Consider the following 19,278-nt stretch of genomic DNA (forward strand, 5'->3'; position numbering starts at 1 on the left):
GAATGTTTCCCTTTAAGAACATATTTCCTCACAGCAGGAGACCCTGTCTACAGCTGTACACTGCTGTCATTCTGCCTCCTAGCTTGAATCCATTCTGATCTAAACGCTATCCACTAAAACAGCGGTACTCTTCTGTGATACATGCCCTATTCAGAAGGTTATTTTTAAGTACAATTGTCTGTATGCTTTAGTTGGTCCCAGTCGTTATTGATTTGTCGTGGTATATAATAACTGAAGGACGGATCCTGTCAGTTCTAAGTGTAACACAGTACAACTGGGCTGTCCTTCACTCATCCAGCAGGACAATTAATTTACGAAATCCACAGGCATAATTAAGATAACTCGTAAAACTAGTTCAGCAGAGTGCTCAGTTCTATCTGGTATGCTTTCGTCTGCATTGTTAAGCTTTAACTTCTGCGCGCAACTTAAAAAAAACGCAGTTTGGGGGGGTGTTTTGTTTTGGGGTTGTTGTTTTTTTTTTTTGGTCAATTGATTGAGGTCTTTCTGACTAACTGCGGATCAGTACACTGAAAAGCAGCACGGTGGGACTGGCCCGGTGGAGCGGCGAGAGGCGGGCGTGCCGCAGGTGTATCGGCGCATCAGCTCGTCCGCAGCCCGAGTGTTTAGCATTCCGGCCCCGAGCGGCGGCGCCGGGCGGCGCATGCGCCTGCTATTGAGCGTGCATCAATGCGCTAGAGCAGCCCCAGAGAGAGATCCGAGGGCAGCCTTTTAAATGGTCGCGGAAATGGATGGAGCCGATCGGAAAAGAAGTAACTGCACCAAGCCGAACTCCACGGCGAGGGAGGCGATGGTGAAAGATGGCAACAACAAGCGCGACCCCGTCCCGGAGAGAGTGACGCTTAAAAAAGAAATTGGATTACTGAGCGCCTGTGCCATTATCATAGGTGAGAGTTTTGACAGCTTCACGGCGCTTTGAAAAAGTGGTCGAGCAGCCCGTGAAAACTTAAAAATGTTGCTCGTCTTTCAGCGGGGTACATGATTAAACGTTTTGCGTTATGCTGGTGAAAGTGTCGTTTAACCGAATCCGTTAGACTTCGGGGAATGACAGTACTTACATGTTGTTCTTGGAGCAATTCTACAGTACGTGCTGTGATCTCGCTTTCAGCAGGTTTCGCTCCATAGGGTCAAATTCCCAACTTTAAGAACTGCGTTTCAGAAGTTAAAAGGATGGTGCAGAGAGATTTGTTTCTGCACTGCTGTTCAAGAAACGACGCTACGGCGTATTCAAAAAGCTAACAACTGCTGTGGTTCTTTAATCGGGATTTTTTTGCTAGTAACAGGTAACTGGGGGGATTGGTGTTGCACGCTGGCAGGTCAGTCCCAGCCGGCGGTCCGCTCAGCGCATCAGTATTCTGTAGCACAGTGTCCTTCTGCGCGCTCCGGCAGTGTGTGGCCTTTCAGTCAAAAGCAGTTTTCATGTTGATAAGGTCCCACCTCGACCTTCGACCGCAGAGGTGAATAAGCTAGTGGCAGCGGTTCGAACCCCATTGGACCCCTGCGGTCCGAGCGAGACTGTAGAAAAGACGGGGGAGAGAAAATCGCTCTCTTTCTCGGGAATCGCAGTGACGTTTAGGAAAAGCACAAACTGCGCAGAAGGTGATGAAAGTACTTTTACCTAGAATTGTAAACCTTCATGAAAAGAACGTAATGGTTTGTCTGGAAACGTCCGCTGTATGTGTTATTTACATGAATGAATATCTGGGACAAAGGTTGGTGTTCTCCATTATTTCTCGACTCGAATTATTCAACAATGTAGCTCTAAGAAGTTGAGTGGCGATTAGCTGCCTCGCATCTCTCGCTTGGTTCGGGGCTTCAGTTTCCAGGCGGCTGCCCTCGAGGTTTCTCTGTGTGTTCGGGGTGCTCCAGTCTCCCCCTCTTCCCAAAGACAGGCTGGCCAGGCTAACTGGGGTCTCACGCACCCTGTGTGTGCCCTTTGACGCTGGCTTCCTTTCCAGAGTATGATGAAGAGGCTCCTGGCGCCGCAGTCCTCACCAAGAATAAGCAGCTTTCTGATCATGGGTGGTTGATGAGGTTGATGGGATATTAATGGCACCTGTAGCAGATCTACTGTACATACAGTACATGTAAAAGACCCGTACCATACTACACAAGGTTCTGCTTAGCACCTGCTGAAAGCAGTTAACAGTTCAACCTGACTGGCACAGTCACACAGTGTGTTGGTTTTTCAGAGATTTCCACAAATTTGTGTCCTTTTGCGGACGCCCACTGGCAACTGATGCACTTGTGACTCAGAGCACACAGGGTGTCTCCACAAATTAAAAAGATGCTAAATGTTGTTGGAAGCCTGAGTGCCTTTATAACAACCTTTAAGAAAATGTAACATTATATTACAGAGGAGGGACTGATTTTCTTTGACAAGCTGTGAACATAATGGCTTCTAAACACCCATAGCCACTCTTCATATTCAAGACTTGACAGCAGCTTCTGGCAAAGCAGTTAGACTGAACAGTGTTTTCAGGAAGTCAGCAGAGTGTATCTGCTCTGCAATGAACATCAAGGGAGAAATCCTAATTATTGATAATGAGATCTTTGAATGCAGTGACTGTGAACAGAACGTAGGGTGTGCTTTCTAGGCTAGATGCCTGCAGCCATTGTCCTGAAAAGTCACAGGGTTTTCTGTTTTTTTGTTCTAAGCTCTGAAAAACATAATTGGATCAATCAGTTGCTTAATTAGGAGGAGTTTGTGTTTCCGGATCTCAGCTCCATTGAGCATTTACAGCTGGCTGCAGGACCTGCAGGACCATGGTTGGACTGTCGATCCTGTTCTAGGTCATCAGCTGAAACAAGTAGCTTTTATTAATGGCTTTTAGGTGCTATTGCACAGATTTAAGTAACAGGCAAAATGTACAAATGACCATTGCTGAACATGTGCTTGCTCCTCTTTTCCTCTTTTGCTCCTCTTTTATGGTGCTCTCTATCACTCTTGATTTTTTGTTTTTACAAAGTACTTGTAGACTCCTTTGCGTGAAAAGGTGAAGTAAGTAATCTGACTTTGTATTTTTTTCTGTATACAAGACAAAACAGGATAAACCATGGTAGTGTTTCGTGTCAAGACATCCCGGAGTTTACATCTGCAACATCTGCATGCTTCAAGTCAGCGTTTTCTGTTTTATGTCCTTGATTCTAATTTCAGCGGAGTTCAGTGTTTTGGTATCTCCTCTGTTTCTTTTTGTTTTTGAAGATATAAGGTAAAGCATGAAGCATACTGGCAACTCTAATTTCAGTTCCAGCTTAAGAGCAAGACTTTCAGCGTAAATTATTTAGCAGCCTGCTTATGTAAGAACAGCCTGTGCTTCTCTAATGTGCAGCATTGCCAAGACTCAGGCTAGGGGTGGATCCTTCAATTCAGTTTTCGTGGCTAAAATAAGACAGACATTGCAGGGCCGAGGCAGAGGTTTAATTGGCCGTAATTAATTGAGGTGAATAACGCAGGAACCAGCAGGAGTAATGTCAAAAGAGAAACATTCCCTCCTCTCATATATTACTGCTTTTACTTGCTTTCTTAATGGTGCAAGTAGGCATTTCCTCCAAAACCAACCCCAGAGGTGAACCACACAATTCCACAAGAAGGACCTGGCTTGTTCTTCACGGATGTTCACCGTATCATACACGATTTTATTAGGCAGAGGCAGCAGTTTTTCCTTCAGTAGCTTCAACAAGTAGCTTAAAAGGGTGTCATTTAAGACTGGTGGTAATTTAGACAAAATAACTTGATAATGTATTCAGCTCAGTCATTTCCCTTCAGGACCAGAACTGGCTTGAGAGATTGAATATTATAGATGGTACGATAGGACTCTCTCAGCGGTGCTGAGTGCTTTATAATGAAAATGTGTTTCGTGAAATCTGATTGCTGATGTTCTGTTTTTTAATTGTGGCCCACAGGTAACATCATTGGTTCTGGAATTTTCATCTCCCCGAAAGGAGTTCTGGAGCACTCGGGCTCCGTTGGGCTGGCTCTCATCATGTGGGTGCTGGGAGGAGGGATCGCAGCTCTGGGTTCCCTGTGCTACGCAGAACTAGGAGTAACAATTCCCAAATCAGGAGGCGACTACTCTTACGTGACAGAAATATTCGGAGGCCTAGTAGGGTAAGTGTTGTATGTGTTTGTTTCTACCTGCGGAATCTGTACTTTGTGTGTGAAATATTTACTGCAAAATGAAGAAATGGTGGAGGGAATGCTATAAGTAAAGATGGAACACATACAGGGTGTAAATGTTTTTTTGTAATAAAAAGTAATGGCTCTATTCTTGATATAGTTGTGAAATAAGTATGTGATAATAGCAGGCTGGTATCTCCAATGATCAATGACCCAGTGATCTCTGATCTACTGTGTGATCCAGTGCTCTTCATCAGTTAGTCAGTACACAAGCCTAAAGGTTCATGTGTCTGGAGCTTATCACCAGTTTTGTAGGACTGAGAGTGAATACGTGCTCCTCAGATTGACGCATCGCAGTGTTAACATCTGGAAATGCTGGTGCTTCTTTTCATTGTACAGCTGTGTGAAGTTAAGCAGCTGGGGTTTGCTCCAGGGTTCATCAATAATGTAAAATGCCAAAAAAAACCTCACCACAAAGGACATGAGAGATGCTGCAAAAATGTGGCAAAAGCTGATGTGGTCAAATGTGGTCATCTCACTGTCTTCATGCACCAAATTCTACAACCAGTTTAATCCCCAGACTAGACCCTCTATTCTCTGTAAAACCAATCCATTCCATTTATTCTGTTTGCTTATCTCAGGATGACTAAATCCTTCCTAAGTACACACGTTCAAGAATACAAGTATCCAAAATGCTCAAAGGTATCAGCAAAGTCAACCCATTTGACTTCATTAGTGAGACATGAACCAGGGTAACAGGCAGAAGCTCCCTGCAAGTCCATTTAAAATAGAAAACAGGAGGCATACCTTTACAAAACAGGTAGCAGAAGCATGCTGCCCTTCGCATTCAGCGAATACCTTGGCTTCTTTCAAGAAACAGTCAGATCAATTGACTGCTCGTTATCAAACAAGCTTGAAGGGCCTAATGGCCTGCTCTCGACTGTAGTGTATATACACTACAGTATTATAATTGATGGGCAACAGGGGTTGTGGGTGGTTGGTGTTCCCCTGGTTAGACTACCAAAACATTGCTCCCATTCTCCTGTTCTTTCCTGTTTGATCAGGAGGTTAAAGAGTCTGTCTCTCTCTCCAGGTTTCTGCTGCTGTGGAGTGCAGTGCTGATAATGTACCCCACCACCCTGGCAGTCATAGCTCTCACGTTCTCCAGCTACGTCCTGCAGCCTGTCTTCCCTGACTGCCTTCCTCCTTACACCGCCACCAGAGCCCTGTCCACCACCTGCCTCTGTGAGTAGCGCTGTTCCGCACCCTGTGCTGCTCCTGCCAGCATCGCACTCAGGGAGTTGCTTCAGGTGCTGGATCATAGTCATCGGACTCGCTGGGGCCACTCTTGGGTTTTCTGTACTTTAAAAAAAAAAGAAACAACAGGGTGGTGATCACGGTTATTCCTAGTGGTGCAAATTTAAATGTAAACACAATCTTGAAAGATGTGGTGCCTTATAACGTGACCAAAAGAAATGCGTATTGCAGAAACATCCTTCAAGATTACTTGATACACAGGCCTAATAATGGCCCTGTTGCCAGGGGGCTGCTCCTTGGCCAAGGAGCACAAACTCCTTAAAAAACCTTAATATACATTAAACACCCTGAAAAGCACGGAGACCTTCTTCCTGATCTCCAGGCTGTCGTTTTCATTACCTGGAAGATTGTAGGAAGAAGACGAGGAAAGCCGAAGAAGTGCAGGGAGGATTATTATTTTTTACCTCCTAAAAATAAAGGAGTGGGACTTGAGGTCTTACCTTGTGCACCTTTTGCTGTTGTGTTGTGTTACCTTGAGAATTTAACCAAGCTGTGGTTGTGCTGCTCACCTGGCTTGAAGGCTTGTCTTGTGTTTACTCTGCCCAGTTTCTGCCACATGAGCACCTCTGGGAAGATGTGTCCCCCAGTAGGAAGGCTGTGATTTCAGGTCATGTGCCCGGTTCTGGACCCCCCAACTGCCGGCTACAGGACAGCTCTTCTTGCTCCTTTTTGTACCTTTTAGCACAGGGGTCGTGAGCAATGGGTGCACAGGGCGACAGGCGAGGCTTTGCCAGTGGGCCTCTCCTGCCCCTTGTCACTCCTCCGAGCCCTGGACCTGATCTTGACCAGCCTGGGTGATCAACTTGCCACTCATCGACGTCTTCGCCACAGTGGTGCCCTCACCCAGGGCTGCCTTCATTGTCCTGCTCTCCACGCCTCTCCCTGGCAGCGGCACTGAAGCTGACGCCATGCATCAGTTGACCCAGCCTCACCAGCTGTTTGAACAGAAGGCTCTGCTCCCATCATTCGTCCTGAGGCCCAGTCTCCTGTCGCCCCTCTATTGAATGAAGACTGGCGACCCTCTGCAGGAGAGTTTTGGAGGGGCAGTTGTCTGTGGTGATTGACCGAAATGAGCCGGCCCCCTTCCGGCCCTCCCTCCACTCAGCTCTCTAGGGTGACGGGTTTTGCCCCTGAACTTTCCTTGGCACTGGGCTTGTTGCCGACTGTGGTTGCTACCATGCTGATTGCTGAAGCACCATCTGTAATGCATTCTTGTCAGGTTTCCAACAGCGGTGTCTGGACCGTACTCGGGATGCCCTCCACTGCCTCATTACAGTGGTCCTGCAACTTTCTCTCCTGGATGAGAGCTGGTTGCCTTCCATCTTGAAGTTGTGCCAGCCTGCAATGTGCCATGTTTCTGCAACCCGTGTGGGGTAATCGGTTTCATAATGAGTTACACAAAAAGAAACAACTAGTTCTAACCAAACCTGCATTTTAAATAACTCATGGGTTGAAGCAGGGAATTGAGATCCCTCATTTTCAAGACGTCTTGTCAGCTTAAGCCCCTGTTAAACCACTGCTAGTGGAAAGTTGTAATTTACTTCTGCTTTTTTATTGCAGTGAGCCCTAAGTTACCCTTCTTGGTACAAAATCGACCGTAAAAGTAAACTTTGGGAGTCAAGGGGCAAAGATATTCACCTAAACCTGGATGAAGAGAGCAGGACACCTTTGTCTCTTCCCTGTCCTCGGAGTCACGAAGTCAAAGGCAGCCCTAATGACCAGGCTTCACCATAGCATCACTGTCGCCATGCCAACTGGCTGCCCCGTGATCACGTGACTTCCTCTGGCCTTAATCTACCTGTAAATTCTCCAGTTCACTCATTGTAACGGGCATTGTGCCTGCACTGAAATAATCACGCCCCTTGTTCTAAGCAGGGCTGAACAGGTCTTACAAGTGAATTACAAGGAGACTACCATGGCATTTAGATGTGTACATGGTACTTTAATTCTGGAAACAATTGCAGCAATTGGATTCACTTTTTCTGGGAGCTGCTCGGGCTGCTGGATAACCCAGAGCCTGTGAGCGGGAGCGCACAGCGCCTCAAAGACGGGCTTGTTTTCTCTTTCTTGTTTTGTGGCATCGGAAGCTGTTTATAGTTTTTTTTCACACAGCTCCCTTTCTGTGGGAGTGTAGCAACTGCAGCCCACAGGGAGGTGACAGTGATGGACGAGGTGGAAAAATCCAGCCCTCAGCCCCAGACTCCGACATGCCGGCGCCCATCGGCACAGCGTGTCCTGGAGACTGGAGCCTGCCTTCCTGTGGAAGAGCTGGGGACAGCCACTCAGTGATGTGTATACATTGACGGGGAACAGGGGGCGCGGGTGGTTGGTGTTCCCCCGGGTTAGGCTACCGAAACATCGCTCCCCTTGCATAAAAAACAACAAACCCCATTGTAATAATTTACAACTGGAGTATATGTATGTGTGTGAACATGAATATAGAAACAATACACATACTGTGTATACATGTACCTAGGCAAGAGTGTATAGCTGTGCGTATGTCTCTTGTGACACATGTTCCTCTATCATAGTGGGAGCAGGGTTTGCAATGCTGCCTTGCAGTGCTGTCCCTAGTTTTAGTTCAGGACCTGGGGCATTATCCACACGTTTGCAGGGGGTTTCTTCCAAATTCCCAAAACATACTGCGAGGTTAACTGGCTTCTGGGAAAATTGTGTGATTGTGTGTGTCTGTGAGTGCCCTGCGATGGACTGGTGTCCCATCCACAGCGTACCTTGCCTTGAGCCCGTTGCTTGCTGGGATAAGCCCCTGCTCCCCTGTGACCCTGAATTGGATGATGCTGTTAGGAAAGGGGTGGATGTATGAAACGTGAGCTTCTGTTATAAATGCATCAGGAAGCAAAACCTATTAATTTGAAGTAACAAATTCACCATTAAGCAAGGATTGTGGTACTAAATAACACGTGAAAGTGCTTTCTCTTCTTGTGTATGGCTGTCAATTCATCTTCTGCGTTCACCCAGTAAATCAGGTTAGTAGGGCACTAAATACTGTAGAACTCTGTACCCTGTTGTTGGAGGCTGGATCACTTCCATATTTATTTTTTGGCTGTAAGGCTTAAGTTGGATTCTCTCTCTGTCCCTAGTGTTCCTGACCTGGGTGAACTGCTCCAGTGTGCGCTGGGCTACTAGGATCCAGGACATCTTCACTGTGGGCAAGTTGCTGGCTCTGGGCCTCATCATCACAGTAGGTCTGGTGCAGATCTGTAAAGGTGAGCTTCAGGCCCATCCTGGGCTTAACCTCTTTCATGGTCCATCGTGTTGATTAAAGACTATAATTCAGTTCTCAGCCTATTATACCAGGTGTCAAAGAACAGGAGAGCAGTTTCCTCTTTGAGATATTTTTTAGATATTTTTCTTTAGGTATTTTTTAGATATTTATCTTTAGATATATTTTTTTTACCATCTATATATACATGCAGTTCCAGAATTAATAGGTTTTCTCTCAGACTTGGGGATTATTTTTATGTCTAGTAAAAACTGGCACTGACAGGGTTTCAGCATTATAACTACAACATTGTTGGAGTTTTCTGAAACGGTGTGTGTTTCCAAAGAGTGTCTTCAAAATTCAAAGACAGGGCACACCACAGGGTAAGATGTTAGAAAATCAAGAAGCACACAATGTAACAAATTTTGAATCAATAAAAAGATCTCATTCATATTTTGAAACCGAACTGGAAAATCCCTGTGAATAGGGAGGAATGTGAACATTGTCTCAGAATGAACTAAAAAGCAAATCATTTTAGGGTATGTCAATGTTCTAATGACTGTAAGTTACCATAATGATCTAAAAAATGATAGGTTAATTTATTTTACTCAGAACTGTAAAGTCCTACAGTTTGTGTTGAAAAATTGGCTGTTTTGTAGTGGCACAGAGAAAATACCCCTTACAGTTATACTGTCCAGCATATTCTTCTCCAATCTTAAAGAATATTTACAAATTCTCTGTTAGCAAGTTTGCAGTGAAAAAATTATTTAATAGTTGAATTTTAGTCTATCTTTCATTTAGTTTTTTTGGCATTTTCATATTTTTATCGGAATCTGTTTTTGCTTCTGCAAAAAAAAACACAGTCATTTTAAAACCCGAGTATGCACAGCCATTTGAAGTTTGCACCACCACTTCCTAGCAGGTTCTTGAAAATCAGCAGCTTGTTTTTGTTTCGTAATGTGCTCTAAATCTGGGGTCCCCAGGCTTGGCGGAAGTATTCAAGCCTGTGTAATGAGAGCCATTACAGCCTCAGACAGCCTCTCTGCAAGAGCCATTGTACAGCAGCAGAATGTGTTGGCTCCCACACAGAATTCCGTGCCAGGGTCATCTTTAGGGTCATGCACAGGACTTGGGCACCTATTGTCTTTCCTGCCTTTGACTGGTCACTGAAGACCACCTACGATAGAGCCCTCCTGACACTACGAGAAGAAATCCCTACCTTTTGGTTCTGTATTTCTTTTTGTTTTGGGATTGGGCAGTCATGACTGATCGTATATCCAGTCCACCTGAGGAAATCCTAGAAGTGTGTGTTGTGCAGTCAGTGTGCCGTGCCACATGGCTCTGTGCGTTACACTTACCCACTGTGAGCGTGTGGTAGGAGAGTGGGGGAAGTGAGGACCATGCATGAGGTCTACAGTAGCTACAGTATTACGGTACTCAAAGGCACCTGTCATGAACAAGTCAGTCCTTTTCTGAGTAGATCCACTGCAAATTGGTGCAGAAATTGGGTGCCCGTATTCCATTCGATATAACATCTGCCCAGACTGGGTTTAAGACACGTTTTAAACACTGCCGTGCCACTTCTGAAAGCATGCACGCGACAGATGGGAAAAACCCTGCCCAGCACAGGCGGGCGTGCTGTCTGGCAAATGGAGGAACTCCGATTCTTCTTTGTTGCACAAAGGGCACTACGACAGCCTGACGCCACAGGCAGCGTTTGACTTCTGGAAGACGCCTTCAGTCGGACAGGTGGCGCTGGCCTTCCTGCAGGCCTCCTTCGCCTTCAGCGGCTGGAACTTCCTCAACTACGTGACGGAGGAGGTCGTGGAGCCGCGGCGGTGAGGTCCTAGTTTCTCCACGCCGCACACGCGGAGTTCAGTCACCTCCAGGCCTGCCCTCGCAGCAGGTCACGATGACAGAACTATCAGGAGGCCGACGCGGTTAAATAATTTGTGCTGATCGGAGGCCTTTTATACAATCTTTCTCAGAGCGAGCTGATATCTAGAATGTATTGTTTTTATCTACTTTAAAACAAATTTTAGGATTGTTAACATTCTTCCATTATTGCATGCCATGTCCTGAAATGTACAATATATACAGTACATTCCTGTGCGTTCTTGGGGGTTTTCTTCAATCAACATTCCAAACTTCAAAATGTAATTTGTGACAGTCCCCAGGAGGCAAGTGAATTATTTTGGATTTCACTTAACAGCTGTTTTTAATAGAACAGACAGGTTGTTTTTTTTTAATTAATCACAAGCTGCGATCAGCCCCCAGGCTGTGCGCTCGTGGACAAGGTACTGTATGCTGGTGCAGTTGTTCAAGATAAGAACAGGGGAATAGTCACTGAGGAGAGGTAGCCACCTGGCCCAGCTAGCCCTTTTGGTAAAAGACTAAGGCCGAAAAATTACAGTGTAAAATTCACAAAGTTCACATGTCAGAACTAGCAGAATTGTTAGAGGTACAGTAGTTTTGCTGCAAGTGATCAGATACTGCAAAGCAACTGCAATAATGTTGTCCATTGTTTTGTTAGGAATCTACCTCGTGCCATTTACATTTCCATCCCATTGGTGACCTTTGTGTACACATTCACCAACATCGCCTACTTCACCGCCATGTCACCCGAGGAGCTCTTGTCTTCCAATGCAGTGGCTGTTGTAAGTAAGCGTCAGGTGCTGCTCTTCTGAGTACATGTGAAGGTATACTGGGGGAGGGCTTCCCAATGGCTGTTGGTTCAGAAAACGAGCTCATCCAGCTAATCAGACTGGATCATTTCATTAGCTGACTGTGCCCAAGGGAACTGATCCACAACAAGCTACGTCATGCCTGGGTTGAAGGGCTTGAGCCACCAACAGTTTTCTTTGGCAAACCCCAAAAGACAGACCCCCTTGGCTTCCTGAAAATCTGTGGGTGTGCAGTGACATCGGCGCGCGCCGTGCCCCTCCTCCAGCCGGTGGTGACTCTCCTACACAGCTCTTTGGAGCTAGCAGGGCAGGACACACCATCCGGTGCTGCAGCAGCTTCCTTTCCCCTTCTCCCTCCACCACTCTGGTAAAAAAGTGGTCACAGCAGGCTCTTTCGGTTCAATAAATGTTTGATTTTTTTACTAACCTGCCCATCCAATTTGGAATTTGAGTTTTTGCGTTTTGCAACAACCCCAGTACCCAAACAGAGCGCGCAAGGAAGTGCAGACAGGCTCTGCCGTCTGCCCGTTAATGTGAATAAAAATGCATACATTTCGGCATCAGACTACATCACAATGTGACATTAGGGGTAGCTGCTGGCTACTCTTGCAAGGTGTTGCATGTGTGGCCATAAACATGCAGTCTCTGAAGTCACATGTAACTGAAGAAAGGCTATTTGAGATTTTGGTGGAATCAGTACTTTGTTTAACAATAGTTATTTTAAACACTGCTTCGCCTAAGTTAATTGAACACTCATTAATGCAATTAATGTAAGTTCCAACATTGCATCTTGTGAGATAATGGAAACAGATATTATATTATACAGGACATATCGTTGTATTAACTACCAGATTGTGTCTGATTTTAATCCTGGATTTTTCTGTGTGCAGACCTTTGGGGAAAAGCTCCTCGGAATGTTTAGCTCCATCATGCCTATCTCGGTGGCTTTGTCTACATTTGGAGGGATTAACGGCTATCTCTTCACTTCCTCCAGGTCAGTCTGCATGTATGCATCTGGTTCGGTCACATATTATTCACAGCACTCACAGAATATTCCAACACTTGAGGGCCCCTCAGCTATTATTTATTCTGCACAAAATAAGTGCATTCTTTATTCTTTACTCTTATTCTTTCTTTCCTCTGTCTTATTCGACTTCTGATTTGTAAGCCTGTAAGGCCGTGTCACATGGTATTTGTCGTTCAGTCCTGGAGCCCTGGATGTAATTCCTGGGATGCTGTCTGTGTGGAGTTTGCATGTTCTCCCCGTGTTCGTGTGGGTTTCCCTGGGGGCTCTGGTTTCCTCCCACAGTCCAGAGACACACTGGTGGATTGATCGGCTTCTGGCTCCCCCACGAACCTGAATTGGATAAAGCTGTTAAAAAGTGGGTGGATGTCCTTTGTGCTGTAAGTGGGAGAGAATGTGGCCCCATCCGCAGGTGATAAACTCTTCCTGCCATTCGAATTTTACAAGCTGCTTCTCACACAACTTGACTGATTCTTTCAGGTTATGCTTCTCAGGAGCCCGAGAGGGACACCTGCCCAGTCTGCTCGCCATGATCCACTTCAAGCAGTGCACGCCCATCCCCGCTCTCCTGGTCTGCGTAAGACACCACCGCTGCCTGCTTCGCCCAGCCTCCCGGCACTTGTGTCTGTGTGAACAGGGACACATGGAGAATAGATCTGAAAAAAAAACACAGATTCCTTTGTTAGACTTACACTCCATTCACCTTTCAAGACAATGATGTACGAAGGCAGAGAGATGAAAAACCAGACAGGCACAAAGACACAGGAACTCATGTTCACTTCTTTCACAAATTCCAAAGCAGCACTTTCAGTCCTTTGCTTACTCATCATTAGAAATATTACTATGAATGCACGGATGTTTCAGACAGATTAAGTGGACAGATTTTAGGTACTGATTATTTGATATTGATTAAGTTGTTGACCATGTCATGGTCTCAGAACAATTCAGGGAAACCTTTTTTAACTTTCAAATGAACATAAAAAAGCAGTCTAGAGTATGATCAGTAATGTATAGAAGTTATAGGCTTGAGACATCAATGTACGTCTCTGCCTCTCTTTAAACTAAAAGAGGACCAATGCACTTGTGCAGAAGCGTGGCATATATTTACTGATTAATGAGCTACGAACCATTTAGAAACTAGATAAGAACCTGAAATCTTTCTAGCATAACTTAAACCCAATTTCAAGCTAAAAGAAAATTAAAATGACTGAATTAAAATCCAATTAAAAATACATCCTGGACATTTCCATCATTTCTAATTAATCCATTAATCAAAATCAGTGCATCATTGTGATTAACTGATCATTCATGACTGCTGAGGATACACTTGAGTGACTCTGGCAGCAGAGTACTAAATCAACACATTAGCGAGAGAGTTGATTGAACACAGGTGATGAAGTGATTTAATCTGTTTAATGTCAAGCCTGATGAAAATCAAGAAAGGAAAAGGGTATCACTTTACTGTATTCACTGCACAACATAATAAGGTAACATGCATCAATATCATATTTCAAAATAAAATTTAACATACAAATATCAAGACAAATGTTACTGAGCTACATTTGCAGAAAGTCCTTTCAGCTTTCACGTCTCTCACGGTGTCTTCCTTCACTCTCGCCTGACATGTCCCTACCTGGAGCTCTGCTGTTCGCTTTCAGCCGCAAGTGTGTCTCCTTAGAAACTGTTACAAATAACTGCATATTTACGCTTAATTATTTTATTCTTGCAGTAAATAGGGAGCCAGCAGGATAGCTTTAAAAGTCTGTATAAAAAAGACACCTTAATGAAGCTTAACTACAGTTAAATCAAACTCCCAGTGTAATGGAAGTACAACAGTTTCTAAGAGCTCAGTTCCCTCCTCTCAAGTAAAGAAGAGTCATTCACTACATTTCTCGTCTTTTCCTGCCAGTGTGCTGCAACCATTGTGATCCTGTGCATTGGAGAGACACAGACACTCATCAACTATGTCTCCTTCATCAACTACCTCTCCTATGGTGTTACCATTGCAGGGCTGCTGTTCTTCCGGTGGAAGAAACCTCAACTCCACAGGCCCATCAAGGTACATGCTTTGACCCTTGATCTGAACTTTGTTTGCTAATCTGCTTTAGATCAGCAAGCCCTGAGAGAAATGACAGCTTTTAAGAAAGCTTTTGGCATAAGAGTATATTTTTAAAAATAATATTTTGATTTCTGACAAAGCTTAAAGAAACATATCAGTGTAATCAAACAGAATGAAGGAAAAAAAGCTGACTGGTTTGTTTATTTTTGTGCTGGTTTTTCTCAATCATGATGGTGGTGAATGACTTTGAGATTCCAGCAAAAAAAATGAAAAGAAAAAGGTACAATTTAAAATGAATCCGGCGATGCAGGAAGAACGGTTGAATGTGGACTAGCAAGAGGGTACTACAAAGCTGGTTGTGCATTTCTGCCTCCATTGGCGTCCTATTTCTAACAGAGCTACTCGGAGGCAGTGCTTCACCTCCTCATCGCTGAGCTGTTGTTTCCCCCAGGTGAATCTGATCGTTCCAGTTCTCTACCTGATATTCTGGGCCTTCCTGCTGGTGTTCAGCATGTACTCAGAACCAGTGGTGTGTGGCATCGGGCTGATCATCATTCTGACAGGGGTGCCTGTCTATTTCCTGGGAGTGCACTGGAAAAAGAAGCCAAAGTGTTTAGACAGCTTCATAGGTAAGTCAACAGAGTCCTCGTTACCTGGCACACGAGGATTGTGTTCTCCATACCGAAAAGCCCAGGTGCACAAACGCCTTCTGCAGATCTTCTCTCTCACAGCTTTTCCTGATCTGGAGTCTCCTGTTGCAGCTGTGCTTTGGACAGAATGCTGAAATGTTAGCAAACCCCTAACATGTTACCATATTTTGGAGCTGTACAGTTGTGTACTTTACATGATAGTGCTACTGCTACCACAGCTACTGGACAGTGAGGTGAAATTCACAATGATGCACGTGGTTTAAATTTTATCTGGAGACCTTCTGCTAATTTGGTCCCATCAGTGACACTTCCCAGACTCCCAAATATCAAGTGATCTTGCATTTTAAAAAACAGGTGAAAAGGTTTTAAAGGTTTCAAAACAGGCTTTGTATTATGACACCTATGCTGTTGCTATCTTCCTATTGTTTTTAACATTCATAAAATCTAAGGACTATCCAAATTACACAAATAACTGCAGCCTTGTGTGTGGGGTGATGCTGTGTAATTCAATTTCCTTCCAAAAGACAAACTCTTGTTTAACAGTAGAGGGCAGCAAAACCACAACTACTGTGCATAGGCACTTACTAAAATACTTCTCCCTTGTGGGAGACTATCCTTAAACTACCCTTTAAAAGGACTTTTATTTATTTCTTCATAAAAAAAAACACTTAACTTGAAAAACAAGAAGAAAGCGCATTTGTTTTGCACAGCAATCTTAATACCTGAAGGCATCTCATTTAAATAATGGAAAAATTTGAAATTGTAAGGACACAATGTCCATCTCTCTGGCCAATTCACAGAACAACTTTGTCCTTTTTTCTCCTCTCTGCCCTTTAATCCATTAAAACCCATGGTTTCTTTCCAACCCTCTGCATTGCTGTACCTTGATTATCAATATAGTAACTTTCACTCTAGAGTATTTTCATTGCACAATACATAAATGATGTATATAAAAATATACAGTAAGCAGAAAAAAAGAAAATTACAAAATAAAAAAAGATATATAAATGAAAATTAAAAGAAATTTAAAGAAATATAAGTAAGTTTTGAGGGGAGATTTCAGCAGTGGATGTGTTCTTGATATGGACAAGAGTCTGCCTCTGAACAACCTCAGCCTCATGCACAATGTGGACCACTGAGGAGGCCAGTTCCAGGGGAAAGAGGTGAGGGAGCTGGAGTGTGAGGGGACAGGAACTCTTGGTCCAGCAGGTCAGCAAGAGAGTTTGAAAGTCAGTGCCATAGGAGACTGGTAGCCAGCACAGGCGTTTCTGCACAGGAGAAGTTTGCTCACATGTTTTAGACTTGATCAGCACAGTTCTTGACATACCGTAGCCGGGGGCTCTGAAGTCATTTCTTGTATGATCCAGCTGGCAAACGCCGAATCCTGAGGACGGGGGTCTCCGTTTAAAACAATGTGCAATATGAGAAGTGTTACTTCAGATTGAGAGAAATGTATTGAATTGTGGTTGGCCCAGTGGTTAGCATTGCAGCCTCACAGTGCTTTGGCCCTGGGTTTGATTCCTGGGGTGCTGTCCACATGGACTTTGGATCTCCCCATGTCCACATGGGTTACCTCTGGGCACCCCGGTTTGCTCCCACAGTGCTCTTGGTTGGTTAATTGGCTTCTGGGAGTATTTTCCCTAGGTGAGAGTGGACTCACCCCGGGATAGACTGAGGTCCCATCCAGGCTGTACCCTGTTTCTTGCCAAGATCAGCTCCAGCTCCCCCACAACCCTGAACTGGAAGTAATGGTTAGAAAACGGATGGATGGTTATTCCAAGTCTGCTGATTGTGCCCAGTGCTGTAATGTAGTGTATAGCTCACATGGAAGACATCATCCAGGTGGGGCTGCACACTGGTGGGGTGTAGGGGATCCCCATTACCTGGAAAGTGCTTTGAGTGGAGTGTCCAGAAAAGTGCTATGTAAGTGTAAGCAATTACTATTATTATTAAGACTGGACTTTACATAACAAAACTAGGCGTACTGAACACCATTTCTCCCAGATGTTCAAAGCACGGTAGAAATCTGCGTTTGCTTTATGTGCTGGAGAATACAAACGGCTCAGTCGCTATTGGACATGGGCTGGCTGAAATACTGCGGGGAGGTCGGTGGAGAATTCTGAACTAAGCCAAAGTCATTGTGTCTGTCTTTTTTTTTTTTTCAGAATCTGCCACGTATGTAGGACAGAAGCTGTGTTTTGTCGTCTTCCCCCAGATCGATCCCATGCAGGAGGAGGCAATGCCCAAGTAGACTGATAAAAGTGAAGCATGTGGCATTGTGCCCGGGACATCTGTCGTGATTCTTCAAAGTGTAAACAATGTTTACAGTGGCAAGCCTAGACTCAACACGCTCCATGTCCAATATCCATCTCAAACCAGGGTTTTGGTTCTGCACAACTAAGGGAGACTTATTGGTTTTAAGAAACTGGGCCTCTTGCATATTTTACTGTGTGCTTGTCTATAAGAAACACCAAGCTAATACCAACAGTACCACAGTGTGACATGAACTGCTCTTTTCCCTATGGAGCTTGAGGTATTTAATGTTTCTTTTTATCTTAACTATTGAAATTTTGGCAAGTGGATTTTTAAGGACTCTAAACAGAATATTTTATTTGATTGTGCCTTATTGGAAAAAAGTGAAATAGCATTTTGTCCACAGTATAAATAATTCCTTATTAACAATAATCTTGGCCACACCATATCTTTATAAGATGAGATGATGTTCAGTACACTTATCATTATCATCTTTCTGAATTTTTCCTTCATAGTGTCAGGTCTGTGAGCTCCTATCTGACGCTTCAACATCTAAATCCCTGCTTCCTTTCCCAACGTGCCCTTTCAACAGGATGGATAATGTACGTCACGTTTCCACACTCTTCCTCAAACCCCTGCTACTCTTACCATGGCAAAATGCTAACTCCCAGAAGCCTCTTGCTTTCCTCCTATCATTTAACTGGTGTACTGCATCCACTCCGGCTGCACTGTGAGTTGTGCTGATTATCGCAGGCTGGCAATACAAAATCTATCTGTTAATGAGAATGAGGAGGAGTTTTCACACACAGAAAACCAGATCTCTCCAGTTTAGGCCTGAAATAAAACCTTCAGCCCATTGATTGACAGTATCCTTCCACTGGGTAGGTACAGGGGGTTCTCAGACAAATGGAGTCCCACCCCCAGACAAGTTTGAAACTTGCAGATTGCAAGTGAGACTCCAGCCTCATTCATTTCACCAAAAGCCATTTTTCATGCAGGAGAATTTGCCAGTTTGTAAAAACAATACATTCCAGTACCACCAATTAAGAAGCTATTGTTCTTTTTCTAAAACAACACTCAGTTTCACAATGAACAGTGATCATTCATTCCTAATTTAGGGGAAATCTGAAGTGCCCTGGGTTTTGTGAGGGAAAAATATTTTGTCGTCTGTATGAATGAGTGTTAGAATTGGCAACACTGGGATTTTAATGTTACAGCTGGTTGCACCTTGTTTTAAATAGCTGAACAGACTTGAGGATGCCTTGGTTTAGATTTAAGTTTGGTAAGATTTAATATAACACCCTTAAAAACTGAAATAACACTTAAGGGGAAACCTGAGGTGCCTTCAGGCAGCTACTGTACGATGAAAACAATTCAGTTTTTTGCTTCATGACATTAAAACAAATAAAAAGTGTTTTTCTTTTATAACAGCAACATTTAAAAAGCATAACCAAATTACCTGCTGTAAGTACTGTGATTTCCATGAAGAAATTTGAAAATATGTTTTTTGAACAGGGACGTGAGCAAGGAATGGGTTACAACCCTCTGTTGTCCTAAATGCTGATAAAGTAGTTACCTGAAGTCCCAAATCCTTGTCTTTCATCTCCAAGTTCATTGACCGCACAGGTAGAGGAACAGGCTATTTGTGCACTGGCAGCATTTCACAACACCCTCGACTAAATCTGTAACCTTGTTTTAGGACTATGCAGTTTTGAACTCCAAAGTATTGGAGGTATTCTTGAATTGAAGATGTTATACACTGTAAATTATTTGTAAAGCATCAGTTATTACAATGGGTTACATTCTTGAAATGTTAACTTATGCAGTCTACGTTTTGTTTTATAAAGATGAAACTTAACAATATATAGTGTAATAAATTTAATACTGAGGAAAGAATGCCTTGCTCCTTCTTGACCATGACAAAAAATAC

The 19,278-nt window shown here is 44.0% G+C and overlaps 1 protein-coding gene across 1 annotated transcript; it reads left to right on the top strand.

Moving 5' to 3' along the window:
* Positions 1–504: 504 nt before the first annotated feature.
* Positions 505–19,235, top strand: LOC102691512 (asc-type amino acid transporter 1). Its single transcript, XM_015368023.2, has 11 exons — positions 505–905; positions 3,925–4,129; positions 5,232–5,383; positions 8,557–8,682; positions 10,363–10,516; positions 11,212–11,335; positions 12,253–12,356; positions 12,867–12,963; positions 14,296–14,445; positions 14,897–15,074; positions 17,261–19,235. The coding sequence occupies exons 1-11, from the start codon at positions 734–736 to the stop codon at positions 17,344–17,346; spliced, it is 1,548 nt and encodes a 515-aa protein (XP_015223509.2). The 5' UTR covers positions 505–733; the 3' UTR covers positions 17,347–19,235.
* Positions 19,236–19,278: the final 43 nt, after the last annotated feature.

This window comes from Lepisosteus oculatus, chromosome 20, assembly GCF_040954835.1.
Source record: "Lepisosteus oculatus isolate fLepOcu1 chromosome 20, fLepOcu1.hap2, whole genome shotgun sequence".
NCBI lineage: Eukaryota > Metazoa > Chordata > Actinopteri > Semionotiformes > Lepisosteidae > Lepisosteus > Lepisosteus oculatus.

Bases quoted from the DNA above. Each gene is read 5' to 3' on its own strand.
- LOC102691512 (XM_015368023.2), top strand. From the start codon at position 734: ATGGTCGCGGAAATGGATGGAGCCGATCGGAAAAGAAGTAACTGCACC. The intron at 4,130-5,231 runs GTAAGTGTTGTA...CTCTCTCTCCAG, and splicing joins ATATTCGGAGGCCTAGTAGG to GTTTCTGCTGCTGTGGAGTG. The intron at 10,517-11,211 runs GTGAGGTCCTAG...TTGTTTTGTTAG, and splicing joins GAGGTCGTGGAGCCGCGGCG to GAATCTACCTCGTGCCATTT.